The sequence below is a fragment of the Equus asinus genome, chromosome X, assembly GCF_041296235.1.
Source record: "Equus asinus isolate D_3611 breed Donkey chromosome X, EquAss-T2T_v2, whole genome shotgun sequence".
Taxonomy (NCBI): Eukaryota; Metazoa; Chordata; class Mammalia; order Perissodactyla; family Equidae; genus Equus; species Equus asinus.
In genome coordinates this window covers 716,033-729,840 of record NC_091820.1, presented here as the reverse complement: position 1 = coordinate 729,840, position 13,808 = coordinate 716,033, and the positions used below count along the sequence as shown (strand labels likewise).

At 46.2% G+C, this 13,808-nt stretch overlaps 1 protein-coding gene across 4 annotated transcripts in view; it reads left to right on the top strand.

Moving 5' to 3' along the window:
• Positions 1-13,808, top strand: part of DHRSX (dehydrogenase/reductase X-linked) — a 129,799-nt gene that overhangs the window by 74,607 nt on the left and 41,384 nt on the right. For all 4 annotated transcript variants that reach the window (XR_011499607.1, XR_011499605.1, XR_011499606.1 and 1 more), the window contains exons 5-6: positions 3,132-3,339; positions 12,143-12,350. Coding sequence is in view for 1 of the 4 variants with exons in the window: in XM_044768239.2 (XP_044624174.2) it covers positions 3,132-3,339; positions 12,143-12,350 (416 nt within the window). In the remaining 3 variants the exon portion in view is untranslated. The remainder of the gene's footprint in view (positions 1-3,131; positions 3,340-12,142; positions 12,351-13,808) is intronic.

The following is a 13,808-nucleotide window of genomic DNA, read 5'->3' as shown; positions in this document are numbered from 1 at the left end:
CAGGGCTGGCTGACCCGTCTCCTGGCTGTTTTCTCTGCCGCCAACGTACGGGGACACAAGGACCATCGCGAGGAAGAGACAAACCGGCAACAACAGCCATTCCTCTTATAACAGCTTCTCCTGAACTCACCAGACTCCAGTCCTAGGAGCTCACGGTGGGTTAACACACCCCACAAATTCAACCAGCGATCCTCGATACCCCATCACACGGGGGATTTTCCGGCAAAATTTTGTCGCTCAGCAGACGGTGTGGAGCGGCTGCCCATTGGTCCCACAAGACAAGACTCTCTACTTGGAATTTATCGTTCGGGCATGCGCTCGTATCCCACCGTCTCCTGCTGCGTCACACACCACCCCCCCAATCCTCCTGGCTCACCCCATTTTGTCTTGCGTGCCCTTTGGGGGCACGGGCATCGGGACTGTTCGAGCCCCGGGTGTCACGTGGTTGCAGCTGAGGCCGCCATGATCCAACGGCTCAAGGGGGCCGGACCTCCAGGATGGCTCCTTCTCAAGGTGGGACGTTGGGGTTTGTTTCCCCATTGCCCGGGCTCACAGCTTGAAGGGTCAACCCGATGGACCCTGATGTGTGGTCGCCCCGCAACAGGCGGTCTCAGGGGCTCCAGGCTCCTTATTCCATGAAGCCGGCTGTTCCCGGAGCCGCTTCTTCTTGCGCTTCTCCCGTCTTCTCGTTGCTCCCTCTGGAGCCCCGACTCCCACATGCCTGCTCCTCTTCCTGCATTTTCTGTGAAAACAGCAATAAGAAGCATCGGCATTTATCTTTTAAATCTTACCCCCTGCTGCATCAAAGCGCTGCACCCGTGCTGGGGGTCACACATCTCCAGCACCCCAAGAACCTCGCAAGGGAGAAAGCTGCATTGGCGCCGGGGGAGGTGTGGGGTGGGGTAACCACAAGGCGCGTCCTGCATGGGCCCCCGGGGCTGACGGGGCCTGCAGTTGGGGTCCGTGTCTCCAGGGAGGGACCTCTCAATCCAGCTGGAAAACGTGTCTACACGTCCACATGCGCGAATGCACCCACGTAGAAGGTCGCGTATGGAGATGCATTCGCAGGCACAGACAGATATAAACACCCGTACATCCACAAATACATGGAAAATACAGACATGCACCGTCGTGCGTGGCTCAGCAATGGGGATGCATTCTGCAAAAAGCATCGTGAGGCCGTTCCGTTGCTGTGCGAACATCGTGGCGTCACTGACAGAAAGCTAGAGGGCATAGCCTCCTGCACACCTCTGTGGTACTATAGTACTATCTGTGGCTCTCTGGGACTAATCTTGGTGGCCACTGTCGTGTGTGCCGTCTGTCATGGGCTGAAATGTCGTTCTGCAGCGTGAGACTATAGAAACACATGGACATATAAAGTACACACACATAAGCACAAACGCACATCCCTATACAGACGCATACAGAGAGAGAAGTGGATACACATTCAAATATAAGTACCTGCACATTTCTAAATGCACGCACAAACGCAGACACAAAAGAAATGTGCCTGTGTGCATGCAAATCATACACATATCCAAATTCATTAACAAAGCCAAAGATAAACACGGACACAAAAATGTGGCAAAGCATATGCAAAGAGAAATACATATCTGCATGCAAAACACATGAATGCATATGCAAAACACAAACACATATGCAAAACATAAATACATATGCAAAACACATAAATACATATGCAAAACATAAGTGCATATGCAAAACAAATACACATGCAAAATACATAAATGCACATGCAAAATACATAAATACATATGCAAAACACATGAATGCATATGCAAAACACAAACACATATGCAAAACATAAATACATATGCAAAACACATAAATACATATGCAAAACATAAGTGCATATGCAAAACATAAATACACATGCAAAATACATAAATGCATATGCAAAACACATAAACACATGCAAAACACCAATGCATATGCAAAATACATAGACACATATGCAAAACACCAATGCATATGCAAAACACAAATACATATGCAAAAGCGTGAACTATGAATATGTATTCGTTTGCAAATGCCTCTGCCCATATACTTAACGAATACAAGCATTTTTATGGACACACGTGTCGCATGCAAATGCATGCAAATATATGCAAATGTGCCCACACATGCAAATGTGCAGACATGCTCATAGCGTATATGCTAGAGGAAATACACGTATTATAAATTGATAGGTGTTTCCAAACACACGTGTGCATGCGAATACACATCCAAACGCACACGCCAACGCCAAAATGTATGTGTAAACGTGTTATCATGGTTGCATGTGCATATCTTTGCAAATGCATGCACGTAAACATATGCAGATACATATATGCATGCATACGCATGTAGGTATGCAGATGCATCTATAATAAACGTAAACCCACAGCCTTCCATACGCACAGACAACACGCACGCGCCCGTCCGTCTGCCGGAACATATGCCCACCAACACACGTTACCCCCACACAGACACACACACATCCCAGCAAGCCGGCCCGCTCCAGGTGATGCCACAATGTGGGCCGGTCCCGTGTCCTGCACGAGCCATCTGGGCTCCAGCCTCCGAGGGAAAGGACTCGGGGACGAGGATTTGTCTGGGCTTTGCTACGTGAGAGCACCGAACACACTCTTATAGACGTGTGTTTAGGGAACGACGGCCGACGGGGCTGGACTTGGGGTCTCGGGGTGTGGACGGCCGACGGGAATCCTCGGGTCTGCGTTTCCGACGGGGCGCCCTGAGGAATGAGTCCGTTCCTGGGGTACCCTGGGAAGGAGGGAACACCACCCTCTCTACCCCACCCAGTGGGCTCCCGATGTGGCTGCGAATTAACCACCTTTGGGTGACCCAGCCCACCCTCCCTTGAGTGTGAATCCTGCTATTTCATCATTGCTGCTGTCGTTTTGACAAGAATCAGGCGCGAAAGGATCTCACCCATCTCCCGGCACGGCCCCACCGCGTCCAGAGTGGGAAACCGAGGCCCGGGGAGGGGAGGAGGCAGCTGGGACCCGAGCCCGCCCTCGCGGCGCCCAGGGCTGTTTCCGCGTCCGCCTGTGGGTCGGCTCTGTCGCCTCCTGTCCTCGAACGCTCGCTGATGCTCCCTTTCTTCCCAGCCGGGGTCATGATGGTGCCGCAGAGGAAGACCGTGGACGGCTTTGAGGAACACCTGGGCTTGAACTACCTGGGCCACTTCTTGCTGACCAACCTCCTCCTGGACACCCTCCGGGACTCGGGGTCTCCCGGCCGCAGCGCGAGGGTGGTGACCGTCTCGTCGGCCACGCACTACGTGGGCGAGCTCAACCTGGGTGACCTTCAGGGCAGGTGGGTGGAAGTTCACGGCTGCACCTGCGGGATATGCCCACAATGCACTGGGCACGAGGCTCTGCAGCCCCGGCCACTTTGTATCCGTCTGCCTCACAGGAACACGTCGATACTTTGTATCAGCATTTGTTGATACTTTGTATCCACCTGTCTCTCTCACAGCGACCCTTTGATACTCTGTATCAGTGTTTATTGATACTTTGTATCGACCTGTCTCCCATCAATCCTTTCATACTTTGTGTCAGTGTTTATTGATACTTTGTATCGACCTGTCTCAGTGATAGTTTGGTTCTTTGTATCAGCATTTTGTCGATAAAGTATCGACCTGTCTCATGGTGAAACTTTTGTATGGTGTTTGTTGACACTTTGTGTCGACCTGTCTCATAGTGGAAATTCGATACTTTGTATCAGCATTTGTTGATACTTTGTATCGACCTGTCTCCCATCAACCCTTTGATGCTTTGTATCAGTGTTTATTGATGCTCTGTATCGACCTGTCTCATAGTGATAGGTTGGTTCTTTGTATCAGCATTTGTCGATACTTTCTATCGACCTGTCTGACGGTGAAACTTTTGTATGGTGTTTGTTGATACTTTGTGTCGACCTGTCTCATAGCGACACTTTGATACTTTGTGTCAGCATTTGTTGATACTTTGTATCGACCTGTCTCCCAGCAATCCTTTGATACTTTGTATCGGTGTTCATTGGTGCTTTGTATCGACCTGTCTCAGTGACAGTTTGGTTCTGTGTGGCAGCGTTTGTCGATACTTTGTATCGACCTGTCTCACCAGTGATACTTTGTATTGTGTTTGTTGATACTTTGTGTTGACTTGTCTCATAGTGGAAATTCGATACTTTGTACCAGCATTTGTTGATACTTTGTATCGACCTGCCTCGCAGCGATGCTTTGATACTTTGTATCAGCGTTTGTCATACTTTGTATCGCCCTGTCTCACAGGGAGACTTTGAAACTTTGTATCAGCTTTTGATACTTTCTATCAGCCTGTCTCATAGTGATGATTAGATACTTTGTATCAGCTTTTGCTGATAATTTGTGTTGCCTTCCCTCGCAGCAATGCTTTGATACTTTGTATCTGTGTTTATTGATACTTTGTATCTGTCTCTGGTAGTAATAGTCTGATCCTTTGTATCAGCATTTTGCTGACACTTTGTGTCTACCTCTCTCACAGCAATGCTTTGATACTTTGTATCAGCCTGTCTCATAGTGATGTTTAGATACTTTGTATCAGTTTTTGCTGAAACTTTGTGCCTCCCTGTCTCGCAGTGATACTTTGTATCTGTGTTTACTGATACTTTGTTTCTACCTGTCTCATAGTAATGGCCTGGTGCTTTGTATCAGCCTTTGTTGATACTTTGTATCGACCTGCCTCGCATCAATCATTTGATACTTTGTGTCAGCGTTTGTCATACTTTGTGTCAACCTTTCTCCCATCGATCCTTTGAAACTTTGTATCGGCTTTTGTTCATACTTTGTGTCAACCTTTCTCCCATCGATCCTTTGAAACTTTGTATCGGCTTTTGTTGATACTTTGTATCAGCCTGTCTCATAGTAATAAGTTTCATGACCCATAGCTACTCACCGTTTCCTATTTTGCATTCACCTAGTTGAACACTCGACCCGTCTCAGTCCGTCTTTGCATCTTCAAAATGCTTTGAAGCAAATACAATTATTATCCTCGTTTCAGGCGTATGGAAAGTGAAACAACTGTTGTTTTTTTTTAAAACATGTTCCTAATATCTCTAGGCGATGAGGATAGAGCCAAAATTCCAGCCCAGGAAATGGGACTACAAAACGGTAAAAAATCATCAATTGAGAGTTAGGTGTTTTATCAGCATCATTGAACAGCTCTGCAAAAGTTTTGCAGTGTTCTGTTTTCATGCATCCTGAAGCGCATGCTGTTTTGGGGGTTTTTTTTTAGCATTTTTTTACTGAGATATAATGCACCTATTACATTCTACTAGTATCCGGTGCACACCACCACGATTCGGTATTTGCACATGTGCTGAAATGACTGGCAGAATAAGTCTCTCAACATCCATCCTCGTCAACCATTGGCATCTTCTCCCCGGACAGCTTGCCTGTGTGCTGTTGTCGTTATTATTATTCTTATTATTATCTTGGAGAAAGAGACCAGAAAGAGAGAAGTCAGACCCAGAGAGGCATGAAATCAGGAGGATTTCAATGTTCTCCTTTGCACCCGGTTGCAAATGCAACGAGCTGGCTCCGTCTGGCCGGTTCACGTTGACTCGACCATGCACAGTCTCTATATTCTGAGCTTCCCTGTCGCCCCGGCTTGAGGACGAAAGACTCTGTGTGTGTGAATAGGACGTGTGTTTCTTCCCCAGTGCGTGTGCAAACAGCTGTGCATGGCGTTAACGGGATGCCTGCAACGATTGGACGCTCGGTTGACCCGGCCTTTGAATCCAGGGCCAGGCTCTGGGGTTTGCAGCCGGGGTGGGGGGACCCCCGCCACCACCCCAGCCCCATAATCCTCAGGCCTGAGAGGAAGGCGACGCCGCTGTGCAGACCCCAGAGGCGTTGGACAGTGTTATTGCCCCTGCACAGTGAGAGGCGGCTGGAAGGAAGGAGGGCGGGGGTCGTCCCGGGATGCCCTCGTCCATCCACTTAGCCAAAGCCGGCTCCCGGGTGGGCGGGCTTCTGCGCTTAAGGCCCTTCTTTGTTTGCTCAAATTTTCCTGTCTCAAAGCAAATCACAGGCGTTTAGTAGAGGAAGATGGGCACAGATGTGAGCTCAGGGCCAGTCTTCCTCAGCAAAAAAGAAGAGGATTGGTGACAGATGTTAGCTCAGGGCCAATCTTCCTCAGCAAAAAAAAAAAAAAAAAAATTGCAGATCCTCAGACCCCACCCCAGCCTTCCTGAACCCAAACTCTGGGCTGCGGCCAGGCCGTGGGAGCTGTGACAAGCCCCTCAGGGCATCCTGATGTGGCCTAAAATTTGAGAAGCACCTGGCTTGAGACCAGACTGCTTTTCTGTGTCCAAAATGTCAGTTCCTGGCTTGCATCTGATGTAGACACCGCTGGCGGTTACGGTTCTTGGCCAAGACTGATTGGCTGGCTTGGAAAATTGGTGTTCTTGTCCAGGCAGCAATCCCCACATGGCAGAGTGTGCCAAACGCCCAGTGCGTTGCGACACACAGAGGGCCTGTCGGCTCGGCTAGGCTGCGCCGGAACATTCCAGAAAAGGAAAAGCTGGGCGGGGTCTGTTGACACTTGTCATCAGTGGAATTGACGCGTGAAGAAATGGATAGTTTTGTTAAAAAGCAAGTTTTATTTTGTGTGGAGCAAGTTAAAAATGCTATGCATTATTTAAGAAATTATATAAATTATTTATTTTAGATTATATATTATATTATATATTATGTTTATATATTACATACAAATATATATGTTATATATATTTACATATAAGTATTATATATTATATTTATAAAAATTATAAATATATATTTAAAATAAAAATAAATATAAGTAATAAATATATAATATATAATATACCTATAATAAAAATATAATATAAATATTATAAATAATGACTAAATTAAATAAATTAAATAAATAAGTAAATAAAAATAAATAGAAGTAATAAATATATAATATATAATATATTATACGTATAATAAAAATATAAATATTATAATGACTAAATAAAATAAATAAATAAAATAAAAATAAATAGAAATAGTAAATATATAATATATAATAATATATTATATGTATAATAAAATATAATATAAATATTACAAATAATGAATAAATAATTAAATAAATAAAAATTTAATAAATTTAATCAATAAATTAAATAAATAAATATAAGTAAAATGTAAAATATAAAAATACATATATTTATAAAGATTATAATTATAAAAATTTTTAAATATAAATCTACATTCTATTTATGATATACAAGTGTACAATAAATATATATAATGTATATTATAGGCAAAGAAATCAATCTATCTATCTATCTAATCTCTATATAAGAGAGAGAGAATGAGTTTTTTTTTTTTTTGAGGAATTGACTCCCACAGAGAGGCTGGCCAGTCTGGAATTTGCCAGGTGGACCAGCAGGCTGGAGATCTGCGTAAGCGTTATGTTGCAGTGTTGAGCCTCAAGGCTGGTAAGCCAGGCAGGATTTCTGTGCTGTGGTCTGCAGGCCAAATTCCTCCTTTTTGGGGGGAACCTCAATCTTTTCTCTTCATGCCTTCAACTGATTGGGCGAGGCCCACCCTCAGCAGGCAGGCATCGATCGGCTTTCCTCCTACTCTACCCATTACTAATCACTTCTGCAAAACGCAGCAACGTCTAGATTCATGTTTGACCCAACAACCGGGCACCGCAGCCTGGCCACGTGGACGTGTAAAATTAACGACAACAGGCGTGGATGGGCGCGAGGAGTTCTGTCAATGGCAGGGGTGAGCGACACCTCGTGGTGTCCGGCGGGGGCGTTCTGCCTCCTACCTGCTCAGCACCCTGGCCCGTCTGCCGTGCCCAGCCTCCTGTACCCGTGGGCGCCTCAGGACCAAAGAGATCCTCGGTGGGTCTTCTCCGAGCTCCCCGCGTGGGAAGACGTCATTGCCCCTCTCCTCGGAATAGGGCATCTTGACTGTCCTCTGACCCTCACCCCTTAAGGCAGATGGCTGTTTACTGGGATGCCCTGAGCCAAAAAGGAAGTCGGGTCATCCTGTCTCCATGCCCCGGCCCAAGGCAGGCAAGTTCCCTGGTCCTGGCTCTCATCCTCAGAACATACGAGATTGCTCACGGTTGCAATTTAGCACCCTTTCTTAAATGCCATGTCAGCCCCTGAGTCTAACTGTCTCTTTGGGGTTTTCATGTCCTTTGTAGGAAGCCCCTCATACATGTAAAGTTGAACAAAATGAAATCTGTATACTTTTCTCTTGTGAATCTGTCACTCATCCGTTTAATTTGCAGGCCCTAGTCACCAAACCTAAGAGTGCGGAGAAAAAGATTTCCCTCCCTGACAAAAGGCCGTCACGTTACCGTCTCTACTTTTGTTTCAGACTGAGCTTTGAGTTATTGTTGAAGTAGTTACATCAATAAAGGATTAACTATTGGAAAGAATGATACACTTTTATGTTGTCTGTCCTACCTTTTGGCATCATTGATTACCAAAGCCGCTTATTAAAAATGCCATGTTTCAGGGCCAGCCCAGGGGGCGTAGCGGTTAAATTCGCACACTCTGCTTTGGAGGCCTGGGGTTTGCGGGTTGAGATCCCGGGTGCAGGCAACCTCTTCTGAAATTCCTTCTCCTCCTGGGCTAATTTGAGATGGGAGGCTGGTCCCGTGACACTTAAATGAAATCTCAGCCTTCACTCCCCCCCCCCGCCCACCCCGCTGCTTAATTACTCCCTCAGGAGACAGAAGGAATTTGCCAAAAAAACAAGGATCTTGACGCTAATTGGGGGGTTTGGAGCCCGTCTTGGATCAGGAGACGGGATCTGCGCTCAGAACGGCCCTAAATCTTTTGTTTGCATTCCTCCCTCCCTCCAAAAAAAAAAAAAAAAAAGGCGTGTTTGGGATTTTTCTTTTTCTTTTTTTTTTTTTTTTTTTGGCCAATGCTGCCTGGCAGGCCCGGCTGGGGTCATCCTTTGCTGACCTGCCCCCCCACCCCGGCTCGTCTCTGAGACACGTGACGTGGGATTTCTTCTCCAGCGTCCATAAGGGATGGACCCCGGGCCGGTCCTGAGACGTGGCATGTGGCCTCTCCTGACAAGCGGGTGCACGAGGGCCACCCCATGGGGACGGAAAAAAGGCTGCTGCTCAGGAAACAGCACCAGGCGGCCCTGAGGCCCCGAGGCCGTTAATGGGGTTGTCGCCCGTTAAGGGACGAGCGTGCACATTAAGGGACGAGCGTGCATGTGTGCAATTTGCAAAACGGCAGGAGAGTTTGCAGGAAATCCCGCTGCTGCCGTGAGCCTACGAAAAGCTGCTCCTCCCGGGTCCTCAGGGAAATGCAGATTAAAATGACCCTCAGATGCCGCTTGCACACCTTTTAGGGCGGCCCGAAATCATGCAATCGGGCCACACCGAAGGCGGGCGAGGATGCACAGGAGCAAAGACTCTGGGTCGTTGCTGGTGGGAATGCAAAAAGCGTGCAGCCACGTTGCACGGCGCCTGGGGGGTTTTTTTTGTAAGAACGCTCCTCTTCGGGTTCAACTCGGCTGGGGAGAAGCGCCCCCCCGTCTGTGGGATCTCAGGAGCGTTTGAGTTTCTGCTCCCCGTCGCCGCCGGCCCCGAATCCACAGCTTTCAAGATGCAGGAAGTGCCGCCTGCTTGGATAAAGGACAACAAACTGAAACCCTAAGAATGGACCCATAAATGCTGCAGACGTCACCGAAAATGGGCATTTTGTCCGTGTTCACTCATTCGATCTGTACGTCGAATTTCGATTTTAAATCGTTGGCCATTTTTTTTTTTACTCAGTAACAGTAACATTATTTATTGTTATAACAGTTATATGTTATATTATATTATGACAGTCATATTATTACTTATATAGGCTATGTTACAGCAGTTGCTATTGTTATAAAAATATTAGTTATAATGTTATTAGTTATTAATTACAATGTAGCAATAATGCAACACTGTGTCATGTAACAGTTAGAAAATGTTACGGTTTTCCGGGATACATTTCAAACACTGGAGTTACTATAGACACAATTTTACAGGAAAAATATTAGTTATAATGTTACTAGTTATTAACTACAATGTAGCAATAATGTGACCCTGTAACGTAACAATAATGTGACAGTAACAAAATGTTGCAGTTTTCCCGGGATACATTTCAAACACTGGAGTTGCGAAGTTCAAAGATTGACACAATTTTAAAGAAAAATATTAGTTATAATGTTACTAGTTAGTAATTACAATGTAGCAATATCGTAACACTGTGTCATGTAACCATAATGTAACAGTAACAAAATGTTACGGTTTTCCGGGATACATTTCAAACACTGGAGTTACTATAGACACAATTTTAAAGAAAAATATTAGCTATAATGTTATTAGTTATTAATTACAATGTAGCAATAATGTAACCGTGTAATGTCCGCATAATAATGGAACAGTAACAAATTGTTGCGGTTTTCCTGGGATACATTTCCAACACTGAAGTTGCTAAGTTCAAAGACTGACACAATTTTAAAGAAAAATATTAGTTATAATGTTACTAGTTAGTAATTACAATGTAGCAATAAGGTAACACCGTGTAACGTAACCATAATGTAACAGTAACAAATTGTTGCTGTTTTTCTGGGATACATTTCAAACACTGGCGTTACTAAGTTCAAAGATTGACACAATTTTAAGGAAAAATGTTAGTTATCATGTTACTAGTTATTAATTACAATGTAGCCGTAATGTAACACTGTGTCAGGAAACAGTAACAAAATGTTACGGTTTTTCTGGGATACATTTCAAACACTGGAGTTACTATAGACACAATTTTAAAGAAAAATATTAGTTATCATGTTATTGGTTATTAATTACAATGTAGCGATAATGTAACACTGTGTCATGTAGCAGTAACAAATTGTTACGGTTTTCCCAGATACATTTCAGACACTGGAGTTACTAAGTTCAAAGATTGACACAATTTTAAAGAAAAATATTAGTTATAATGTTACTAGTTATTAACTACAATGTAGCGATAATGTAACCCTATAACGTGACAATAATGGAACAGTAACAAAATGTTATGGTTTTCCGGGATACATTTCAGACACTGGCGTTACCAAGTTCAAGTATTGGCACAATTTTAACGACGTGGATACGCGTGGTCTTGGTGCCCGTGACAAAGAGACAGTAATCGGCTTCGCGGGCGTGGGCCCTTCCTTTTCACATCTGGACCCCGTCCCCCGTCCTTCAGCATCAGAAAGGATGACTTCGTGGAATTTAACCAGAGTGACGGGAAAATAGGCACACGTCCTCATTTTCATTCCTTTATTTTATCAAAAAAAAATAAATAGGTTAGCTTACGGGGCATCTAGTCTTCTCATTTTTTTATAGCTGGTGGATAGCAGATAAAGTGAAATTTCAGGAAAAAAAGAACTATTGGCATGAAGGATGGCCGCCACTCCCGAGTGACAAAGGATGCGCTTGGCCGTGACGCCCTCCCAGTTCTCAGGCTGTTGGCACCCCGTAAAATCATCTCTCTGTTCCCGTCGGCAGCAAAAAACTGACCCGGGGGGGCGGCTGGCCGTTCTGCATCGGAGTGCGAGAGATGTCGGCCCGTCTTCCCCAAGCCTTGAAAATTCAAATTTAAAGGAGGTCCTCGAGTACGCCCCACAGATTGGAAAAAGGAGCAGCTCCATCCAAGATCTCTGGCCTCGTGGTGTGTGCGTGCCAGCCCTGTCATTCTTTTTTTTTTTTTTTTTTTGGTGAGGAAGATTGGCCCTGACCTAACATCTGCTGCCAATCCTCCTCTTTTTTTTTTTTTTTTTTTTTTTTTTGCTGAGGAAGACTGTCGCTGAGCCAACACCGGTGCCCATCTTCCTCTGTTTTATGTGGGACACCACCACAGCGTGGTTGACGAGCGGTGCTAAGTCCGTGCCCGGAATCCAAACCTGTGAACCCCGGGCTGCTGAGGCAGAGCATGCAAATTTCATAACCCCGACGCCAGCAGGCCAGCCCGCAAAGGGGAGGCGGCTGCAAATGGACGTGGCGAGGGCCAGGGCTGCAGGGCGCGGGGTGGGGACTCTGGGCCTGGACCGCCTCTCACGCCGTCTCCTCCTTTGTCTCCACAGCAGGAGCTACTCCCCGCACGGGGCCTACGCCCAGAGCAAGCTGGCCCTGGTCCTCTTCACTTATCACCTCCAGGGGCTGCTGGCCGCCCAGGGCAGTCCCGTGACCGCCAACGTGGCCGACCCCGGCGTGGTCGACACCGACCTCTACAAACACGTCTTCTGGCCCACGCGTCTGGTCAAGAAGCTGTTCGGCCGGTGGTTCTTCAAGGTAAGTCCCCGACGGTTCCCGTGTCCGTGCCGACTGTGCGAGCGCGGGCCACACGGGCGGGCCGCCACCTCCAGGACGCTTGCACGGAGTTTGGCGCAAGAACCACCAAGGAGGATGAACTTGTTATGTCCACACTCGGGGGTGTGAGCATCGCAGCAGCCCTGGTCTCAGAGAGCGGACTTTAGGCCCGAATGCAGTTCCGTTTTTGTTAGGTTCTTGTTGAGAAATTCACCCCTGGGGGGTATTTTTTCCTCGTTGCAAACCCAATTCGCGACCGGCAGGATGTTAGCAGGGAGCCATGCGCGACGAAGGCACCTGCTCGTTATTTTGCTGAATCTGGGACCCGGGTCCGGCCTTGGGTCCCGCGCGCGTGTGTGTCTGAGACCCCATCGCTGTGTGACGATCCCACGTGACGACCGTCTCTGTTTTCTGAACGTCTGCAATCGGCTTCCACGTTGGGCCTGGGGACCAGAATCTGAATGCTTTTCGGAGGTGTTTTTATTCATTCCCGTCCGTTTCCTGTTGCGTTCATCGTCGTTATTTAGGAAGTTGGAATGTTTGTTTCCGCCGGGAAGAGGATTAAAAAAAATTGGCAAACCGTGAATACAGCAAAATAAAATATTTAAAAGTCGGTAATAAAGTGAGCGCACACACTGCGGGAACAGGTTCACACTTTTCCCCAAATTCGCCTCCCTTCCTCCCCAAAAGGTAACCAACCCCCTTGTCCGGGACATGGTGTGGACCGTTCTCTTGTTTCTCCTGATAAATGCTCCACATCTTAACTGATGCCATCGCCGATGTTTTATTATTTCTCATCGAGTTTCCGTCTCTCATCTTTTTCCGCCACCCAATTATTTAATCTGCAAATGCTCACCGTCATCACCTCCTTGCTTCTAACGCATATGCTTCTCGTGATATTGTTTCTATCCACTCAATAGACGATTAAATAATTGATCGAGTATCTTCTTGATGACGGTGGAAAAACACAATATTGTTTCTTTATCTGAATACTTGCCTACATTATCATCTGTCTGTTGTGCTTTCTTACGTGCTGTGCTCTATGTTAGCCCCATTTCGCTTGTTTTTAAAATGAAGTCTTCCTGGCTAATTTTACGAAAAAATGTTAGTTTCTGAGAGCAGAGCTGGGCAAAAATGTTAGTTTCTGAGAGCAGAGTTGGGCAAAAATGTTAGTTTCTGACAGCAGAGTTGGGCAAAAATGTTAGTTTCTGAGAGCAGAGTTGGGCAAACTATGGCCCACGGGCTGGCCCCGTGTTTTTGGAAATAGAATTTTATCGGCCGTTTCTGTATGGCCCCTGGCGGTTCCCGTGTTGCAATGGCCCAGTTCAATCCTTGCAACAGAGACCGGATGGCCCCCAACCCAAAAATATTTAGTATTTGGCCCTTTCCTGGCCCGGATCTGGAAAGATGATTATATTTCTCCTTCCTTTGACTCCCTTA